At 43.1% G+C, this 21,543-nt stretch overlaps 1 protein-coding gene across 4 annotated transcripts in view; it reads right to left on the reverse strand.

Annotated features, from left to right (window-relative positions):
- Positions 1-6,741: 6,741 nt before the first annotated feature.
- The window catches only part of MITF (melanocyte inducing transcription factor), a 96,729-nt gene continuing 81,927 nt past the window's right edge, over positions 6,742-21,543 (reverse strand). For all 4 annotated transcript variants that reach the window (XM_085590309.1, XM_077786167.2, XM_021550781.3 and 1 more), the window contains 6 exons: positions 20,874-20,969; positions 15,309-15,426; positions 12,721-12,777; positions 11,653-11,728; positions 10,412-10,559; positions 6,742-8,341 (listed from right to left, as the gene is read on the reverse strand). In XM_085590309.1, coding sequence (XP_085446435.1) covers positions 7,940-8,341; positions 10,412-10,559; positions 11,653-11,728; positions 12,721-12,777; positions 15,309-15,426; positions 20,874-20,969 — 897 coding nt within the window. In that variant the 3' untranslated portion in view covers positions 6,742-7,939. The remainder of the gene's footprint in view (positions 8,342-10,411; positions 10,560-11,652; positions 11,729-12,720; positions 12,778-15,308; positions 15,427-20,873; positions 20,970-21,543) is intronic.

Raw genomic sequence — 21,543 nt, forward strand, 5'->3', positions numbered from 1 at the left:
GGGCTTTAGAGCACATCCTCAGAGCCACAGCTTCTTAAAAAGAAACCCATATTTGCCAGAATTAAATAAGTTGGGGCTGAGGAGATCAGTGAACTTGTCTCCTTTCTCCAGGCATCAAACACAGGCTCATTCAGTGAGTTTCTGAGAGCAGCCACGGTGTGGGGAGAGCTTCTCTCAGGGACCCACCAGCACCACCAGCTTTGCTGGAACAGAGGCAGTGCAGCAGGAGAGCAGGTGAGGCCCCGTGAGTGAAGGAAGGAAGGAGCCAGAGGAGGAACCAGGCTCTGCTCAATGGTACCCAGCAAGAGGAGAAGAGGACACAGGCAGAAAGTGATGCCCAGAATGCTCCACCTGAACTTGAGGAAGAATTTCTTTGTTGTGCAGTGAACATGCACTGGAACAGGTTGTCCAGAGAGGTGTGGAGTCTCCCTCACTGGGGGTATTCCAGAACTGTCTGGACGCAATCCTGTGCTCTGGGATGACCCTGATCAAGCAGGGAGGTTGAACCAGATGACCCACTGTGGTCTCTTCCAACCTGAAATATTCAACTTTTTCAGCTCTCTCATGCTCCCTAACTTTTTGGGAGCATGAGGGAGACGCAGGGACAGCAGCCTGAGAGACAAAGGTGCTGAGAGCCATTTAATGTTGTGCTTACAGTGATCACCTGGGCACACTCACAAATGCTCCTCCTTCTCTCCAGCAGCTGTGTGGGCCGTTTTTCACACCAGATAACCTGGAAATGAACGAAGCACAGGATTATCACCTGCCCAAGTCAGTGTCCCACTCCCCTCTACCTCTCAACTTGCTTATTTTAAATGTCCCGGGAGAGATGCTCAGGAGCCCAAAGGCATTAGGAATTCCATTTCCAGGGAAAGCCAAGGTGCAGCTTAGCAGGGTCGAGGTGAACTGAACTAGAAAGAGTCACAAAAGCACACGTGCACATTAAAAACCCAGCATCCAGGACCAATGTACAACTGGTGACAGTGACCTGGCTGTGGGTCACCTGCCAGCCATTCCCCCATGTTGGCTTTGCCTTCAGAAGCCAGTGGTTGTGTCTGTGACAACATATCCAAGGAGTTGAAGCACAATCAGGACTGAAAAGTGAACACATGATTATTATTATTTTTTACCCTCCCTTCTGCTGTGGGTGACAGAACACAATCAGCCCCTGACGTGCTTGGTTGCTTGGTAGCAGACAGGCACATTTTTAATTATATATTAAAATATGCTAAAGAACATAAAACGGCTGCGTGACTAATATGTGTGTATCAAGAAAGGCACATGACAGCAGCAAAATTGCCTCAGTGTCTGATAAAAAGTGCCTTTGCCAGGCTTGTCATCAAAAGATCAAGGGAAAGGGATGGAAAGTATTATTAATAAAACAGTGACTTTTTAAAATACCCCTCATTGTTTGAGGTGCATTTTTTTTTAATGTCTAGCATGAATTTAATTATTTTCTATTTATTCAGCTTTGATTTAGTTCCTGCTTTTTTAAACAGGACTATTATATTGGACCTAAGATCTCTGCTTATTCTCTTATGATGCATTGCTCCAAAAAGAAAAGCAGAGAAGTCCCAGCTGGCTGCTTGCAGTGCAAGTTCTTCATGGATCTGTTTGAACAAAATTACTTTAGTGGTCAGAGAATAAGAAATTATTTTATTATTTACAAGTGCTGAAATAATTTCTTTTGCAACAGCCTGCTCTATAAACTGCTTTTCAGCAGGAAAAAAGAAAAGGAATATTAATAAAGTCCCAAACCAGTCTATGATTCTGTGGTTCTGGAATGCATAAAGGAGTATCTAAGCAGCAATCACTCATGCCCAGTGAACAGTACATTCAGTGTAGTCAGTGTAAAATGAGGATCAGACCAAAGCTCTTGAAGACATTAAAAGACTAAATGTATTTGAAGTGGCTAAAGAAACAGTGCTGAACACAAGAGCAATGCCCCGTTCCTGCTCCCCTGGAGCTGATACCTCTGGTGTGAATTACAAACTGCACTCGGAGAAAACAATCTGCAAAGGACATCAGGAAATCACAACTCGCCTTGAACAGGGTGGGCTTGCCGGGATGGAGCACAGGATGAATCCACGCCCGGTGGGTCTGTGCTGGGAAGGACACAGCCCCACAGAGTGTGCTGCTCCCCTTTCATCCAAGCCTTAACTCCTGCTGCTGGCACAGGCACACAGGAGGAAAGCCAGAGGGAGCAGGGAGCTCTGAGAGGTGCTGCTGAACAGCAAGAGAGCAGGCAAAGTGTTTGAGCAGGGCCAGAGTCCCTGGAGCTGTGTGCCCGTCCACCAAACCCTGCTTTGAGGCAGCATGCTCAATATGGACATCAGTGGTGACATTTATATATATATATATATATATATATATATATATATATATATATATATATATATATATATATATATATATATATATATATATATATATATATAAGAACAATCGATATTTACATACTTTGCCCATAAATATTGCATATAAATATTTTTATGCCCTGGCCCTCCCTGCTGACCACAGGAGTTTGTCACAGGAACCATCACTTGCCTGAGCACAGCTCCTGCTCAGAGCATCACGCCCAGAAACTGGGCTGGAAAAGGAGCAGTTTCAAGGAAGGGTGAAGCTCAGGTCACAGGCAAAGGCAATGATTTTGCTCAGTGCACACACATCTGACTTGTGAGCCAGCATCCTGTCAAGCCTCATTGATTTTAATAACTCAGGAGCACTTTTCCAAGCCATTCCCCCGCAATTTGAAACAAGTGTATTTCGAAGGAGCTGGAGCAACAGTGTAGGACAACTTTCAGCACTGGGACCACCCCCAGGTGTGAGAGCAGGAGCAGCACAGCTGAACCCACCAAGGCAGAGCCATCACCACCTCCCTCCTGGCATGGGCAGCTGCTGGGCTCCCAAGTCTCCTGGGAAGGAAAGCACAGTGAGGTGACACGGTGGCAATGTCCTGCTGTGCCACCACACCACACAGCTGAGCCCTGAGCATCCTCCAGCCGAGACACGGGGATTCCCAGCAAAACAGATCACACAGGCACAGCTGGACTTAACTTTTTAAATCCACTTTTTTACCCTGCACTGAATTTTTCAGACTTGTCCAACACAACTGAAAAAGCTTCTAAGCAGAGCTGCCACCAACCTTTTACTGACATAGATCTAGTGCCTACAGCCAATGCCCCCATGATGGGTGTTCCTCCTGCTCCTCCTGGGTTCTCCAACCCAGCCAAAACCTTGAGGTGCTGCCACCCACAGCAAGAAATTCACTCCAAGCTGACCACAAAAAAAAAAATCAACTGACCACAAAAATCAAAGTCAAAAGACATCTAAGAACTCAAATTTCAAATAGCAATTATATCCTAGGCTGCTAATAAATGGATTTTCTAATGCAGTACTACTACATTCTAGTACTATGAAATTACATTACAAAATCTGCTGGAAACACAAGTTCTAGTAGATTCAGACTTTTTTTGTTTTGTTTTGTTGTTGTTGTTGGGTTGGTTTTTAAATTGAGCTAGTAATTTTTAATCCAATTGAATTAGATATTTTCTGCTCTAATAGGTATCAGACTTTCAAGACATTGGTCAAATTCAATATTCCTGTTTACACTCGGGGCTCAAGCCCCCTGAGACAACACTCAATAACCCCCAATGCTGCTGCAGCAAGGTCCACAGAGAGCAGGAACTCAATGCTGTGAGCACAGGAAGCAAAAGGCTCTTGAAAAACAGGACCAGAAGGGATGAGAGAACAGAAACACAGAGAAATAATGAAGATGGGAAGACACAACAAGACTGCAGCACTTTCCTCACCAGCAGAAACTTGAAGCAGCTGTTTGTATGTTGGCTCAGAGGTTTGGGAGGAGTGAGCAGAGAGGGGATGGGGATCCCACCATGCACGGGTCAGCAGGAGAAGGGGGTGAGGTGCTCCTGTCTAGGACTGCTGGGGACAGGGGACCGTGCAGGAGTGACAGCAGAACAAAGGGGGACAGGTACCCCAAGACCTCACAGGGCACCTGATGAGCTCCAAGGGGCAGAGAGGGAGGGAAGCAAATGACAAGAGCCCATGGGAGGAGGCTGTGTTAAATAAAACCCACCTGTTTTATTCCTTACTCTGGACCATAAGCTCTGGGTCTTTCCACTTTGGCATGCACCTGCAAAGCCCAGGTGGGGTCTGGTCTGTAGCTTCATTCCCCTGTGTGATTGCCACAAACACAACTGGACAGCTCTGGTAGAACCAACCACAGCACGTCAGGGACATGGACACATCCATGGCCAAGTCACAGACACAGAAGCACTGCAGGGACTTCAAATGCACAGGAAAACAAGATCCACTCACATGGAAAACGAGTGACTTACACAGATGTATGTGAAAAACCAAATGCTTTAATCCATCTATCAAGAACAACAGTTCAAATTATTTCATTGGATACATTAATATTGATCCATAATTTACAGTGCTATGGACCATACACAAATTATTGCTGCAGTCAACAGCAGATGAATATCAACATTACAGTACCAAGCATCATAGCAAGAGGCAGTAATTAATGTCACTTTTTCAAGAAATATAGGTATTTATACTATTATCAACATCAGCTTCCCCCCCAGTGCATTTTATGTCAAACAACATAAATGTAAGTGCATTATTTTGTGCTTTGTGCTTTCCTTATGTACCTTCTTTTTGCTTTTACAGGTTGTAAGAGTTAAATATTGCTTTATAGGCCAAAAGCAGTAAAGAAGAACTTCGTGGTACTCTGCACGTCCCTGCCTGTCGCATGGCTTTGGCAAAGTGAGAATTGGTCTGTTCCCCACCCAGCTGCTCAGGGAAGCCACCGCTGCCCAGCGTCACACACGTCACCGTCCCCACACCGGGCAACAACTTCTGTCCATCCCACTCCACCCAGGCCATGCCAAACCGTGCCTGTGACTGCTGCCCCTGTCCTCTGCCACCAAGCCTTGCAAAATGTCCCAGCCACACCCTCCACCGTGCTCCAAGGGGCAAAGGCACCTCCCAATTGCACCCACGGGGGGTCTGTGTCTCCTAGAGGCGTCCCCACTGCAGTGTCACCATCCCAAGGGTGGGCAGGCTCAGAGGAGGGCTGTAACCTAAGGAAACACGGGGGGAAGAGTGAGCAGGGCAGGGCCAAGTTTTGTGTTACCCCAGAAAACACAAGGTATAGGAGCACACAACACAGCTGCTGCAGCCACAGAGACTTCTGCCGAGGAATCCAGCTCTTGATGGAATGGTTGGCCTTGAATCCTAACTCACCTCCACGCAGCCAAAAATCAGAAGTCACGGCTGCCAGCGAGTACCAGTGGTTTCACATAAGCTTGAAAAATATTCATATACCACAGTCTAGACTTGAGTTTCTGAATGCTCAGGGCAGGCACCAAACCAAAAGCCTCATTCAATACATTCAGTGGTTCTCAGCTACTACACTCCAGCATGCACACCCTGACTTATACCAATGCTGCAGAGCTCCCCATTTTTTGGGGAAGGGCAACACAGCCCTGTGTTACAGCTACAACCATTTTTTACATATTTTCCTACCTGTCACCCCAGCCAAACAACAGCACCAGAAGCCTGTATCCCCACACCTGACTCAGAGCTATGGCACAGCTTCCTTCCAGGAACTGGGGGCAATTTCTTACCCCAGGACCATGGTGACCACAGCACACCCTGCAGCTCCCGGGTCCTGCCTGGGCCAGAGCTTCTCTACCCTAGGAAAGATATATTCCCAAAATCTGTCTGGGGTGAGGGGGAGAGGCATCGTTAACCCAGCTCCAGCTCCTCCTTCACAAACTAAAAAAGAAAAAAAGCCACAACCCCGTGGTTGCATCGATGCTAACACATCGCTGAAGCGGGAAGGGAGGGCTGGACACAGCCATGGGAAGAGTGCCAGGAACACAGACCCCGAGTTCCACAGCCCTGCTGCAGCACGGGTGCCAGGCAGGAGACCCCAGGAGCCCTCGCCCCCATGCCACAGCAGCAGTGCCAGGCAGGGAGCTCTCCTGGGGAAATGTCTGGGAACTCCCATCACTATCCCCAGCCACCCCGTCCTACCCAGTTCACATTTGGTTTCTGAACACCACCTGCTGAGCCCAAGGTTTTTTTTGGAAAGCAGGCCAAACTGGCACTCAAGTTACTCACCGTGGCACTCATCCTATGCAATTTCCAGTGTAGCACAAAGGAGAAAGGGAAGCTCTGGTTTTCTATCCGTAGGCACCATGCTACGCCTCAATGCCCTGTACACCACCACCCTAAAGCTCTGTCTACGCCACACTTCAGTCAGTGCTAGTCGAGGAAGACTACAACTAGAGTTTAAGGCACTTCATTCTGAACGAGCTACGCCTGCCAGTCAGCTGTAGGCTGCCGTGGAGAATTCCATTCCCTCCGTCTAGCTCGGAACACCACCTGGCACCTCCGTGGAACACCTAGGCTGGATATAATACAAGGAAAACTACCGTTATTGCATAGGACTACACTTGAGTAGATAATGCACCAAACTACTTTTACAACATGGTTGCATGTTAAAAATTAATAACATTGTTATCAAGTAACAGTTATTTGCAGATACAGTAATTTACTCTTTTTTTTGTTTTTTTTTTCTCTTATGTCAGCCCCGGTGCTGAAATAGAACACGAATTGCTCTAACGGGTATATTAACTACATAGTTATGTTTCCAAGCATATTACTACTTTTTTTTCTGTATCACTAAAAATAAATATGTAAGTTCAGTTTCTCTACAGAGTTGTTTTATTACCTAATCTAAATTTTTACTCTACCTTAAATGCGTTTAAAAACATTTTCAAAGTGAGACTGTAATATACAAAATATTCTCAAAATCTCTCTTAAAACACAGAACCCTGCATAAAAGCTTTCTTTCAAGTGTTTACAAAGAACGCAGAAAACTTCCAATGAGTTTTAAAAATGTCAAAAAATTGCTGCAATATTAAGAGGCAAAAATCTTACAAATGAAATACAAATAAATTTAAAACAAAAAGTTGAGGATAACTAAGGAATCCATGCAAATCAAAAGAAACTGTACAATGCAATTAAAAAAAAAAAAAAGCCAATTAGATATGTACAACATAATGTGCCCAGCTGATAATATGTATAATTTTTTTTTGTCCAAAGAGTGTATCCCAACTTACAGTGCTCCTGGCTTGGTTTGCCACTGGCAAAGCCACCCATGTGTGTCACAAAACAAAATAAAAATTTAAGAGGAAAAACTTGAACCGTGATCAAAAGGAAAATCCAAATCAGCTCAGAGTAAAATTAAACAACACTCTGAGACACTCACATCTCCCTGCACTTTCAGCAACAGCATTTTATATCACAATCAACACAATCAGGATGTCTTAACACTTGGGTTTAGTTTGTTTTCTGAGTGAAGTCAGGTGGGTATTTTCCCTAAACACTTGTCATGTAAGACCAACATTTGAGGGACACTGTATCTTTAAGGCAGCACTATTCAATTAACACAATTACAAATTGGACTTTTTGTTGTTGTTGTTGCTGTTTCTTTACATTCTTAAACTTTACATTTTGTTTCCAAGTAAATAGGTTGCATTTACAATCCTACAATTGACCCCTCCCCCCCCGTAGAAACAGACTCTTCATCTGTAATTCTATTGCTTTGAGTAGATTTGACCAGTTCAAAGTTCTTGGCGAATCCAGTTCACAGATTCTGTACATATGCTGTACAATATTTTGGAGGCATTGGTAGTTTTAAAATAGAATATACAAGTTTCTTCACAAAAATTCTAAAAAAAATTCTATATATATAATATATACACACACACACACACACACTGATGAAGCACAAAGGGAGGGGGAAAAAAAAAATCAAAAAAAAAAAAATCTACAAAAGGTAAATTATTTCATCTACTGATCAAAGAACCAAAGCAGTTTATGAAAGGTGTGCCAACTGATGCTAACAAGCATGGTCAGTGTCCTCCATGCTGACGCTGCTCCGCCTGCTACTCGTCTTTGACGCCCCAGGAGACACGGAGGAGAGCAGCGGGTCAGTCACCCCCACGGGGGACAGGGTATCGTCCATCAGGATGTCTTCCAGTTTGGATCCCATTTTGGCAGGAACCCCGTAGGTGCCAGCTGGCTCAGTCACGTTTCCCAGGTTGTCACTGAAGGTGATGGTGCCGTCGGTGAGGTCCAGGGTGGTGGTGCACGACAGGTCTGTGTGGTGGGGCATCATGTCTTGGCTGCAGTTGTCCAGCACAGGCTCCTGTTTGATGACCCTGTTGACCATGTCAGGGGAGCAAAGGCCTGTAGATGGGACAAGGGACAGTCCGTGTGCCCGGGCTTGCATCTCGAGTTCCTGTGAAGGAGGATAAGGGGCAAATTAAAAGAAAATCTGGAAATAAAATCTGTCATCTTATGCTCGTCTTGCAGCTTCCAGTTTCCTTCTCCTGTACATGTTTCCTTGCTTTCCCCTAGTGACAAGTGCTTGTACCTTGCACACTCCAGCCCTGCAGATTTTCACCTGAACAGCAGAGTCTTGAAGAGGTGGGTGGACACCATCCCACGCAGACCCTTCACACTCCTCCTCAACACCTACACCACAGCCAAAACCCAGCACCCTGCAGCACAGACATATTCCCCTCAGGCTTCTTCTCAAACCAGTGCCAGGACAGACAGGTTTGGCATCAGGTAGGGTGAGGAAAATATTTAAAAATAGGAAAAAAAAAAAAAAAAACTAGAAGAAGCATGTTTTTTTAGTAATTTTTAAAAAGTCATATGTGAAGGCACAGCATGTCTATGAGATCGTTATCAATGCCTGGTGAGACTCTGGAGGGGACATTTCTCACTCTACAAGTCTAGCAGAGCTGGAAGAGGTCAATCAAAACTGAGCAACAACACTATTCCTGTGCAGAAAAATCACCACGAAGTCACAGAAAGCTTCTAGACTTCACACAGAGCCAGGATTCTTCAAATTTCCACGGAAAGTTTAAATCTCACCTTCACATTTAATCATACAGAAATGCTTTCTCAAAAATACATCAGTGAAAGAGATGTTTTGCTTCTACTTCTGCATTCTATTAGGCAATCACAATCTCAGATGTGATTGTGCTGCTTCTGGATATTCCTGTCACTGAGGCTGACTACTACCCTTTTCCATAATTTCCAGGCTAAAACAAGCTTGTAATGGCACACTGTAAGATCAGAAGAGAAGGTGGAGTAAGCAAGCACTTTTTCCATCAGCTAATGTGCCAGAATGAGGAGTTCCTTATTCCATGCTTAATCAGAATCAACAAAAAAGGGGAAAATACACACTTGAGGTTATTTGCTGCCAGATGCATTGCCCATTATTGTCTGGTATTTTGATTGAAGGAGCCAGAGCAGATGGGTAATACAAAGCAAGATGAAAGATGTTTAAGAAGTGATCTCACTTAGCTTTGAAACACCACTGCTCGATGCTGCTCTGCAGAAGGCTTGTGTGTTTTTATCATCTCATTCTGGCAGCAGATTGCTCAACCAAGTACAAAACTGTGCTGGGGCTCAACTCGGCCTGTTCTATTTTAAAGCTGTTTACTTCCACACTTGACTCTCAGGTATTTGCAGCTTCATTATCTCTCTGGTGGATTAGCTGGGCTGTTGAGGGGTCTCCTGGCAGGCCACAGCTGCATGCAGAGCTCAGCTGTTCGTGCTGCAGGGGAGCAGCAGCACGAGGATATCTGGGATATCACCATCTTACACCCAGTAAGATGGTGGTATCTTACACCCAGTTCTGGTTCACTTCTTTAATTTCCCTTCTATGGAAAGCAGTGGCTAACCAGAAAAAACCCTGTGTTGACATCAAGGTTAAGGTTTCCTATCCAGCTTGAGGTAAAGACAAAGGAATTAGAGAAATGGAGTTTTCACCCTTGTATCTCTGCGTAGCTCAGAACACTGGGAACCTGGGTGAATCTAACAAGGCAACAACCCACAGAGAAAACATATTCATGCCACCTACTGCTTTTCAGTGCTGAGGAGAACTGTTGTACAGTCCTACAGACTGCAAGCAGCAGAGAAGACTCCCAAAGACCTGAACTTAATTTTGTGACTATCAATAACTACGTGACACATGAAGTCCCAATGCCTTAGGCCTGGCAAACAGAAGAATGTATCACCATATAAATATTTTTGATGATATGGTCTGGAACTAGTGCTAGCCATGGTAAAACAAAAAGAGACCACGCTTAAGTGCTTCTACTAGAGTGTTAGGATTCTATTTTTTTTTTAACTAAGATATCTTTGGCTTTTTCTGGAAAAATCTCTGCAGATATCTCAGCCCTTCCTGCCGTTCATTTAAACGTTGGTTCCTCCTAACCCGCACCCCACAAGCCACTGCTATTTGCAATCACACGCTGCAACACCAAGAGCATTTGCAGCTCATTTCTCAGCAAACCTGTATTCTGAGCAGCAGGTGCCTGTTGGCATGTTCCAGCTTCTTCTGCCTGTTCTCCAGCTCCTTGGTGCGCTGCTGTTCCCTCTGCAGCTTGCGGATGTAATCCACCGACGCTTTCAGGATCGTTCCCTTGTTCCAGCGCATGTCACTTTGGAATGACACAAAAGGACAAGGTCAGGCTCTGCTTCACAGCTCTTCACACCTGTACCTGTGACTGCACCTCATCCTGACATAACACCCAGCTGCTATTTATTGCAGGTTTGTGGATACAGAAGGCGTTTGCAGCGCACTAGAGGGGGCTGGAGCACAGCCCTTGGGAAGCACGTTTGCTTCAGAGAGAGAGAGAGATGCTGCTGCATCACCATCGCCTCACATCATCTTACTTTCTCTAAATGGGCAAAAAACATCTTCCTGCAGCCTGTCAGCACAAAGATCCACCTGTCCTGTAGGGTGGTACTGAGACATTTTGTCCTGCTGGCCTTGGAGGAGGCTGCAGAGCCTCGCTGCAGAGTAGCTCTGAAGTTGCTCCACAAGCAAGTGCCTCAAAATACTGGGAAATCTCCCCAGAATCTTCACTGATTCAGATTTAAGTACACTTTCAAACTCCAGAGCAAGGAAGGTTTCTTGATACTGAATCAGCATTGAGAACTCATAAATACAAGCTAAAAGCAGCAAAATCATTGTAGAATTATCACAAACAACAATTGGGAAATTACAGCAAACACTGACAAATTATCAGTGAACAAGCACAGAGTTATACTCTTTATTTTCCTTTTTTTTTTCCCCCCCTTGGAGGGAAGGGGATTGTGATGGCTTCTCAGATAAACTGCCCTCCATTTTCACTGAAACAGTTACCAGCTCTATCTTGTCAAGCTGTAACATCTAATTTAATTAAAAGAATCATTTAGGAAGACATGCAGCCATCAAAGCAGTCAGACCAGCATAAGGTTTCCCATCCTCACATCTCTGGTAAGGCAGTCAGTCACTTGCAGCACCAAGCCCAGCTTTGAGACAAAAATCACCTAATTAATATAAACACAAGCAGGTTCCAAAAGGGGGAAAATGAACCTCTCAAAAAAATCTTCAAAAAATATAATGGAACCTTTCAAGCATTTCTGCTGTCACAGAGTGTTAAGAGCAAATAGAAAACATAGGAATTTGGGGTTTTTTTATAAATTCTTGTTCTTCCCTAGGATTTCACCTCCTCCCTGCCCCAGTCTCCCTGGGCATGTTGTACTTACGGGTCATTTGACTTGGGTATCAAGGTGCCCAGTTCTTTTATACGATCATTAATATTAAATCTTCTTCTTCGTTCAACTTTAGGAAAAACAGCACAAATGTTACAAGTAATATTCAACTTAATCACAACTTATCAAGTGTTATATCAAGAACTTCTTTAAACACCACTGAAATGTTTGCCTGAAGCTTAAAATCCAGTGATAATTGATTTTGCTCTCCTACAGCTGGACACACAAAGAAGGAAGTTCTGTCTATACTGTAAATTTTAGGACTGCAGAGTTTAACTGAGACTAAAAATCAGAATTACTTAGAAGCATTTTTCTAGGGATAAGGATCACAGACAAATTCAGAGACTAATATTTAGATGCTCAAGGAAATCAATCCTAAGACAGAAAAAGGGACAAAAGGCACAGTCTCTTTTTTCAAGTAGTCTTCCATGTGCAACACTTTGAGGATCCAACAGTCAAATTTAAATATCAATTTTCCTGCATTACCTTTTCATGCTATGGAAAAGGCTTCTGGGTGGCTCAAGGCATGAAAACTTTCTTTTTTTCTACTACTATAAAGTATAAAAAGAAAAGTTATGGATCCTTTATTAAGTCCTAAAATGCTCATTATTTTAAAACACTTTTTTTCCGACTTGGAAATACAACCTCCTTTCAAAAATGAAATTTATAAAATTGCCATACTGAGGACCCATTTGTGGTTTAACGTCACTAACTGACCAGGTATCTAATGTTTTTTAAAAAACTAAAATTAAAAAAGTAAAATTGTGCAAAGTGGTTTTGTTAAAAGCAATTGGGTCATACGTTGAACCCAGAAATTCCATTGGTAAGAACCACTCATTCATTTAGTTTATTGAAAATAAATAAAAATAGAGTTAAAATTCAGTAGTAGATATAAGGACACATATCACAAGAATTTGAGATATTTGATTGGGCATAACACGATGATCATGTGCTTTATACTACATGCAGCACCTCATCCAGATTTAGAATATCAGTATTTGAGCATTTAATACCCAAAATCCTTCCAAGAATTGGTGCAAAATATGAGGAATCAAAACTTACTCAAGTTGTGATTGTCTTTCTTTTGTCTCTCCTTAGCCAACGCTCTCGCTTCCGACTCTGCAGGAAAAATACATGTGCATGTGAATGAGGTAATAAATATTAAAATAATTCAATCACAGCATTGAAATACCTGCACGGGAAGCCTGGTGGATTATTTGTCACACCAATCATTACCCCCATTCCAAGGAGCAAGAAGGGCTTGTGGATGCCAAAATACACGGCTGGGACTGAGCTTTGCCTCTGCACCTGTGGAGCATCTCTTCCCACACTTCCCAGAGTGACTCCCACGACGGGAATGTTTCCCACGGAGGCCCTGACTCAGCAGGGGATTTGAGGAGAACAAAGTGCTGAAATCCAGCATGCCTTGCCCCGAGTCTGCACACGCATCCCACGGGAGCTGAGCCAGAGGAGCAGCATGCTTGGGGCATTGCTGCCTGCTCAGGATGTGACACACGCAGGACTCACGGGCTCTGCTCGCCCAAATTAAGCTACATCCTTCTGTGGCACGTGCACACACATCACCACAGCACTCAAGGGATAACTTAAGTGACTTGTTAACAACAGTGTGTTTTCCAGCTATGCTACCTGTTCCTTTTATATGAAGGAAAAAAAAAAAGGTGAAAAATTCAATGTCTTTCTTAGCAAAAAAAAGTTGGAAAACAATGGTTCTTGCTTTGGGAAAAGCAAAAAGGAAAGTAATGGCAGCCATGCTGCACAGAACTTGTCTCCTCAACTCAGAACTGCCCTTCACCTTGCTCCACACACTTATTACCTATTTTTTATTATTCTATTATTATTGCTATTATATTCTATAATAATGATATAATTACTAACTTCTGCATGCAATAGTTCAGGCAACAGCACAACTAAATTTATTTTTTTCAGTTCTCATCTAAGTGTCTCAAGCAATTTCAAGTATTTTATCTTTGCTCTACCCCTTTTCATTTTCTTAAAAGTTGAGGTCATTAATCCTTGCCCCATTGCATTCGAATCCCTAAACCAGCAAACACTTGCAAGTTTCACAGTAAATCAGTGAGAAGCAATGAATGCATCATCTTTTACCACACATTCCATTGTGAAAATAACCCCTCACTGTAGCCAGTAAGTTTCTTTTCTGTGTTACTTTATTTTGATCACAAAAAGACTCACCTAAATTAATTCTGTGTACAGGTAAGTGTAGCATATAGACATTAAAACTTATTTCAGCTCTATTTTGATGTAGTTGATGTATTGAGGACTTCCAAAAGACCACTTCACTCACAATTTCCCCTCTCTTTCTGCCTTCTTGGCCTGAAGCCTGACACAAGCACCTGCAGAAAATCCACCAGTCTGCACATCCAAGTTGGGCTGAGTTTGCAGCCTACAGCCCCTGGAGCTTTCTATACTTGGGGCAACAAAACTGCCTGCAATGCAGGACTTTGAGAAGCTCTCCTCCCTTCCCACCTTCCTCTCAGACAATTCCATCTCTGTACAAGCTGCATTTTTCCAGCAGCCACAAATCATTCTGTGCTTTGTGTGTCTTTTTTTTGGTGCTGAGTTTAAATTCTGTGCTGTCCTATAAATGCAAATATCTGCTGGCTCAGAGAGGTGGCATTTCCTCCTAGCCTATTAAAACTGCTCTGCTAAAACTAATTTCTGCCCAGAACCTGCTTTGCAACTGAGTCAGCCTGTGAGTTTTCACAACAGAAACTCAGAAAGATGACAAAGAAACCAGGCCCCTACCCTACTGCATGGTCAGTGACTCTCTGTAGGGCTTAGGAATAGGCATTTCTGGGCATTAATATGATTTTGCCAGTTCTAGAATGGATTTCCATTTGTTCAGCCTACAGACAACCACACTTTGCATATGTACCCTGTGTGTGGTTATATCCTTCCAAGTGAGCAGAAATAAAACATGCCTGCAAATATGAAACTTATTATTTGCTTCAAACTATCTTGCTCTTGTACACATGTGCTCGAGAAAAAGAGGTTTTTAGTGTGGTACTCTCCTGCCCCTGCCTCCCACAGCTTGTTCAGAGCATTGCTGCAGGAATTGGCAAAAAAAAATTTAAGGAACATTTCATTTTCATCTTAATTTAGTGATGCATATTAATGGATCATAGGATGGCTTGGGTAGGAAGGAACCTTAAAGATCATCAAATTCCAATCCCCCAGTGCCTAATTTTACATTTTAAAGGCTCTACATGCCCAGACTTCACATTATAACAGGTTATTTGTTCATTACTGCCCTCCCCTACTGAAGTAAAGCCCCAATCTGTATCACTCCTGGACATGAATCCCACAGAGACTCCAGATGTGAAGTTGTTAAAAGTTTGCTGTTGATAGGGCAAACAGTAATCCCAAACTAGAACACAGCTCTAGAAAAGATGCATGGAAGCTTCCTGGAACACCAGACAGTGCAGGTGTGACTGTAACAATTAAGGATTTTATATGAACTTGTGACAGTGAACACACATGCACCCACACAGGAACACGGGCTCAGAGTAACTGCTCACCCATATATTCTTTCTCATAACAGAAATTATGCCCAGTATCACCTGAATTCAAATAATACAATTACTCCAAGGTGGTATTTTAGATGTATTTACCTGTGAGCTCCCTTTTTATATTAGGAAGATTAGCTGGACATGAGTTGCTGATGTTTAGTCCTGGAGGAGGCATGCTTTGGTTGCCATAAAGGTCAATCAAATTGCCAGACACAGGCAACTGGAAAAGATAAACAAGGAAAAGGATCATTTGGTTTGCCTTTGTACAGAAGAACAGAATCAGGATATGCTAAGTAATCTGTGCTCTTTTCCATGTGCAAACAGAGCCTGCAAGAAGGTCAGCAAAATCCACAGATATTTATGGGCATGAGGGATTAAACATCTACACTGGGAAATTCTGTTCTCCTCAAAAGTATGCAGATTTAAAATATCGAGAGGTAACAGAAGAGGTAGATGCTGATGATATTGCTGCACTGTTTCTCCTTATTTTTCATTAATATTATTACATCTATATCCCTTAAAATTCTCTCATATCTGAAAGAGCCTACAAAACTTTCCCAGAGAAACCCCCCCACTTTTTCCAGGGATACGTGAGTGGAAGCACTTTGCAAGTTGTCACATGCTGGAAGAAGAACACTGTATTAATTAATCACATTTTTCATGTGATTTGAAAACTACCTACACAGAAAACATTTCAGTTTACTTTGTTTTTCGCCTTACATAACAAGAAGGCACACCAGTAGGAGGAAGATTATTTTTACAGTTAGTTTCCTCAATTACTTGTTCACTCTGCTGTGTTTATTTAGGCATTTAAACAAGTAGATTTATACAGAAATAGGACAGTATTTCAATGAGATCTATCAAAGCTATCCCTTTATATTGAAACATATTTAAAGAAGCTTGCAATTATCCTGAGTGGATTATTTTATCCATCTCTTATTTGGTTTTGAAAAGACAGGTATAAAACACTCAGGTACCTTATCTGAGTGGCAACACTAATCATCAGTGCTGCAAAGAAAACCAAACCCTCCAAGACACTGATCCTGCAGAGATTAGAGTAGGTATTGACTTTACACCCATGTAAATAATGCTGGTGAATACAATGCAGTGAGTCACAGCCAGGACTATTAAACTCCTACTGATGGGCCTTGCCAGACTGGGACCTAAGAAAATTTCTCTGCCATATGGAAGCAGATTAAACAGGAGTGGATATTAAAATACCACCATGCTGATGGTTGTTGAGAACAGATAATGGCCAACAAAATCAAAGTCCCCTGCCTCAAACTTTAAGAGACAGAGGAATAAACGTAACTGAATTCTCACTATTAAGTCAGCCTTGTTTAAAAAGAAAAAAGGAAAAAAAGGAAGATCTAATAGTGCTGCTCAGGTCACAGCTGTGCTGATGTGACCTGCCCACATCAGTGCCAGGGTGACACTCAATCTCACTGCTCTACAAGGCTGACCCTTGTGTCTTTGGGTCCCCCAAGCACATCCCTGACACCGACACAGCAAGAGCGTCACACACCCTTCTGACTTGGATGTGCTTGTCCTATTCATGCTCCTAAGCATGGGGAGAGCACAAAGACCCTGTTTGTAGCCCAAGGACTTGAAGTTCGTAAGGAGACATGTGAAAACTAATTAGGAACTTGAGGGAATTTAGAAATAAAAAAGATTTTTTGTTAGAAATCTCACACTGGCATCTCAAAGCCTGGGTAAAATAGTCAGGTTGTAATGAAATATGGAGAACATCAAGCTGCTTTCCTTTCTGCAACATGGACCCTGATTTTACAACAGTTTGTGACTGATTTCTTTTTTCCCCCTAAGGTGTCAAACACTGAGCCAGATTTCCATGTCAGTAAACAGGACAGTGTGAGCAATAATCACAAAAGGAGACAGAGAAGACAGGCAGCAACATGTGGCTGCTAAAGCTGTCCACACCAATGCTTACCAGAGAAATTCACATTAGGGGGAAGGAGATGCCAACCATCTCCACTTAAATCAGTGATCTATGCAAGCAGCTCCTTTCTTTGACCACTTCCCCAGCATCCAAACTCCACAGCTCAAAGCTGCAGCTGTAACATTTTCCTACACATGGTCCATGATCAGCATGAGTCCCTAAGAAGCCTTTTCTCCAGGATGGCTGCAGTCACATCTCTGGGAATAACTTACACTAATTCTTTTCCAAAAACACAAAGTGCATGCAACACTCTGGGCCATGTCACTTAAAATACCTGCAGCTAAAGATAAGTTAAAACTGAGGCACATCTTCAGTTCATAATTTTATAACAGCTCCCAGAGGAATAAAATCAGTTGACTAAGGTAAACCAAATAATCATTAATGCGGGGTTTAGGGAACTGGGAAAGGAAAAGAGGACCCCTGTGCTGAGGGCATTGGCTTGAGATGCACAAGACAGCAGTGTGGTGAGTACACAACAGCAGCCACTAGACTTGGGGCAAAAAAAGCCCAAAAGGAGTTTATTATGTGCCCATTGCAGTGACACCTGGGCGTTTATTTAAATTGTTTCTTATTTGAAGAAACTGGAGAAAACCACACATTGTTGGCAAACATTTTGGCTCTAAGACAGTTGAGCCTTTCACCACCATCCTCAAATACAAGATGGGAAGATGTCAAAACTTCCACAGCCATTTCATAGGGAGCTGGAATCTCAAACTTGAGAAAGACATGGAATTTTCTGGAGATAAGGAAGATCCTTCCCTGTCTTCTACAAATTCTAGCATGTTTCCAACCTAAATATGATTTTCCTTACAGCTTTCTTAGCTTTTTCTGGCTAAGAAGGAATTTAAATACAGCACCAACCAGATCATCCACCTTTACTCTTCCAAAAAGTAAATGAAGGAAGGGTGGCTTATACCAGGTTTAGCATGTTATCTTCATTGAAACAACATGGTTGAAAATGCTTTCACTTGGGAGATTTCATATTTCAAGGTCTTGGTATCACAAATTGCACAAACACAAAGTAAAACAAATTAAAATCTTCCTATCACTTTGCATCTGCTCCTTTTTTTTTTTTTTCTTTTTAATAATAGCTTTTATATAACAGAAATTTGAAATATGGTAATTATGACTGCAGATTCATCACACTGTACATTCAGGGAAGTCTGAGGCTTTCATTTCTCCTCCACTACTCCAACAAAACAAGCACCCACATTGTGTCTAAAATCACTGAGACATCAGCTGTGTGATCAACAAGGCTGTTTCTAAGGTACTAGCACACACTGGAATGGGTTCTGCACCCCAGCTCGTGCAGCCCACAGTGTATTGTGATGTTCCCTGACCTACAAGCATATGCTCAGCAGCAGCCCCTGTAACAAAACTCCTCTACTCTGGAGTTTAAATTCCAGAAGAAAGCCACATTTAGAAATGGAACTGTACCTATTCACAGAGCTCTCCATGCCAGGCTCTGGCTGGAGTTGATTAGCTGGATGAATTAATTGTCATCTCCACCAGAGCACTTTCCATAGTACTCATTAATTCAATTAGCAGGTGACATCTAGGCAGAAAAGCATCTCTATAAACTAGTTACCATTTTGTGACACTTGCCACCACAGGTATTATTCCACCAAACACCAAAGCTGACAAACACTCTCACAAGCAGTTGACTGCAATGGGCATTTTCAATTCAAGGTACTTGGAAACTCCCTTAGCTTGCTCTGCACAGAAATCTCTGATTTTGCTTATCAATTAAGTACTGTTACCAATTGTAACAAACTGGTCCTTTTGTTCTTTGTTGGTTATGGAACAACAACTGCCTGTGTCACAGACTCAGCACAGCTATTTATAGCTTGTGTCTCTTTTGAGACCATTTCCTCTCTTGATTTCTCCTACCTCGACTTAGTTCAGTCTGTAGGCATTAATTCCTTATTAATAACATGTTGCATGTTTTAAGAGCTAAGTCCTGTCCCAGAAGAAAAGTGTTTGGCTTGTTTTTTTTTTCCTAAACCAATTGTTGAGAAACATGGTTCAATTTCCATCTCTTCAAGATTGGTACTAGGCTGATTCAGAGAGTGAAATATGCTTTTTTCCTCCAGTTATTTAACCTTATTGGTATAGAAGTCTTAATTTCACTGTTTCATATCCTTATTTTTCAGACTGCACCATACAGAGTAGAAAAATTCTGAAATTCCACAGAAAATGTGGACCAGGCAGTTTTTACAAGGCTTCTTGCCATGCAGCAAGCACAGCAAAGCACAGGAGGGATGCAGACTGCTCTAAACATTGACTACAGGGGCTCCTTGCACCAAAAGAGTGCAGAGTATCCTTCTATTCCTGTTTGGAATCAAACAGCCACTCTGGGGTCCCTGTGAAATGAGAAAATAAGAACAGCATAGAGATATCCAAGCCCCTTCTAAATTAATGTGTTCCAACCCAACAGTACTTCAGAGAAAGCACTCCAGAAGAACCACATCCCTCAATGAAAAAAAAAAAAAAAAAAAAAAGACAAATTGAAAATCAGATTAACTTTTTGAAAGCTATCTTTTGTCAGCTTCTTGAGGTTTTCTCTCAAATTCCAGGACAGCTGCACTTTGCAAGTCATCTTAGATTAAAGGGAAATTTATTCTCTCCAGCAGGACCGTGCAGCTCTTTCCCTGTGTGCTCAAAGGGCACCATTTAGAAAGGGAAGCTGGTGGGCCGCTTCCTGCGTCATCCACCACGGCTCTGAGAGGGCTGTGGGAATCTGTGGGAGCACAGGACCAGGTTAACATGACATCAGACAGCTACTGTCAGCAAATGCAAACCTATGCCACAAAATCAGTGCTCTGTGGTAAGCTGTAAATTCTGGCACCAGATGAAACAGAAACAGACGCCAGCACTGGCAGACATCTACTCAGCCAGATCTAACAGTGCTTAAGCCTAAGGCAAAAAATTCACTGGAGCTACCCTCCACAGAAGATCAAAATCAGATTATGCCAAAAGCATGATTATATTAATTCTCAAAGCAATGTGAACCAAACCTAAAGAGCCACTTGGAGGACACCTGTGCTTTCCCTCAGTGCCTTCTGCACCTCTGTATTTTTGGCTTTTATTACAGGCTTCCCACGTCCCCTGCCTTGTTCAGTTTTCACCTTCTTTCTTCCTTCCCTTTGTTTGTTTGGAAGATTGCTTTTTTAATTTTTTTTTTCCTCCTGCTAAATTCTGTAACATCTTTGCTGCTGTCTAGCTGGGGACTTCTCTGCAATTGAAATCAGGCAGAGATAAAGTTCTGATGTTAGAGATAACAGAAAGTGTCTCTGGATAGGGATGCTAACATACAGCAGACAATTTCTTACTTGAATATGACAACATTCAGGAACCTGGGATGCCAGAGGTTCCTTTGTTTTTGAAGCCCAGGATAAAGTCCATAACAAGCTTCAATATCAGTGGGAACAAGCCACTCCTGGTAGCACAGTTTACTCCTCTGTTGTAATCTTGGCAATCAGAAAAGTAAAATTCTCCTCTGTATTCTCTCAACTCCAGCTTGTATTTTTAAATTCAAGTTTTTCATTGCAACTGTATCACCTTAAACACTTCAAAGGAAAACTACTCTCTGTAGAGTAATGCAATAACTACTTAATTGCAGGGAACAAAAGTCCTGCTGCAGTTTTGGCCCCTCTCAAGGAAAACCAGTTAGACTTAACAGGGAAAGCAGAAGGAAAGGACCACTGTACCGTGTTTGCCATTTGCAGGGCTGGGTCCACCAAGCCGAGGATTTCTTCATTGTAACTGGACTCCAAACTAATGATGTCATCAATCACATCATCCATCTGCAGCAGAGAGGTGGACAAAGAGAAACACACCAGTTATCAGAACCACTGGGACACTGGAGCCTGGCAAAGCACTTCAGCCACCCAGCAGAGGTGCCTGTGCAGTGGGGCAATCCTCCAGCTGTGACTCCTGCTGTCCTGGCAGGATACTCAGGTCATGGCAGAGCCGAGGATTCGTGGTGCAACCCCCTCCTCCCACCAGCAGCCACCCTGCACCACCTGCCCACAGACACACTGTTCCTCCAGCAGCAGGGGAGGAGGAAGCTGCCCGTGGAATAAATTACTCTAAGGACATGACTCCCTCTCCCCACTGCAGCACTGCTGCCTGCCCTCCATAAAACAGAACCCAAAACCCGGGCACAGGCAGGAACACCGAGCCCTGGACACCTGCAGGGAAGGAGGGGGAGCAAAGATTTGCTGCTGGCTCCTGAGAGCAGAATCCATTGGATTTGTGTCCCTCATACACCCTCCCAGGAAGCACCACCCAGGGGCAGCTCAGAGCTGATTTTAGGTGGTACAAAACACCTTTTTTCAGGGGTTGGGCTGGAAGGAGTTTCCATAAGCTCCTGCACAG

Source organism: Lonchura striata, chromosome 12, assembly GCF_050655825.1.
Source record: "Lonchura striata isolate lonStrDom1 chromosome 12, ASM5065582v1, whole genome shotgun sequence".
In the NCBI taxonomy this organism is placed as follows: domain Eukaryota; kingdom Metazoa; phylum Chordata; class Aves; order Passeriformes; family Estrildidae; genus Lonchura; species Lonchura striata.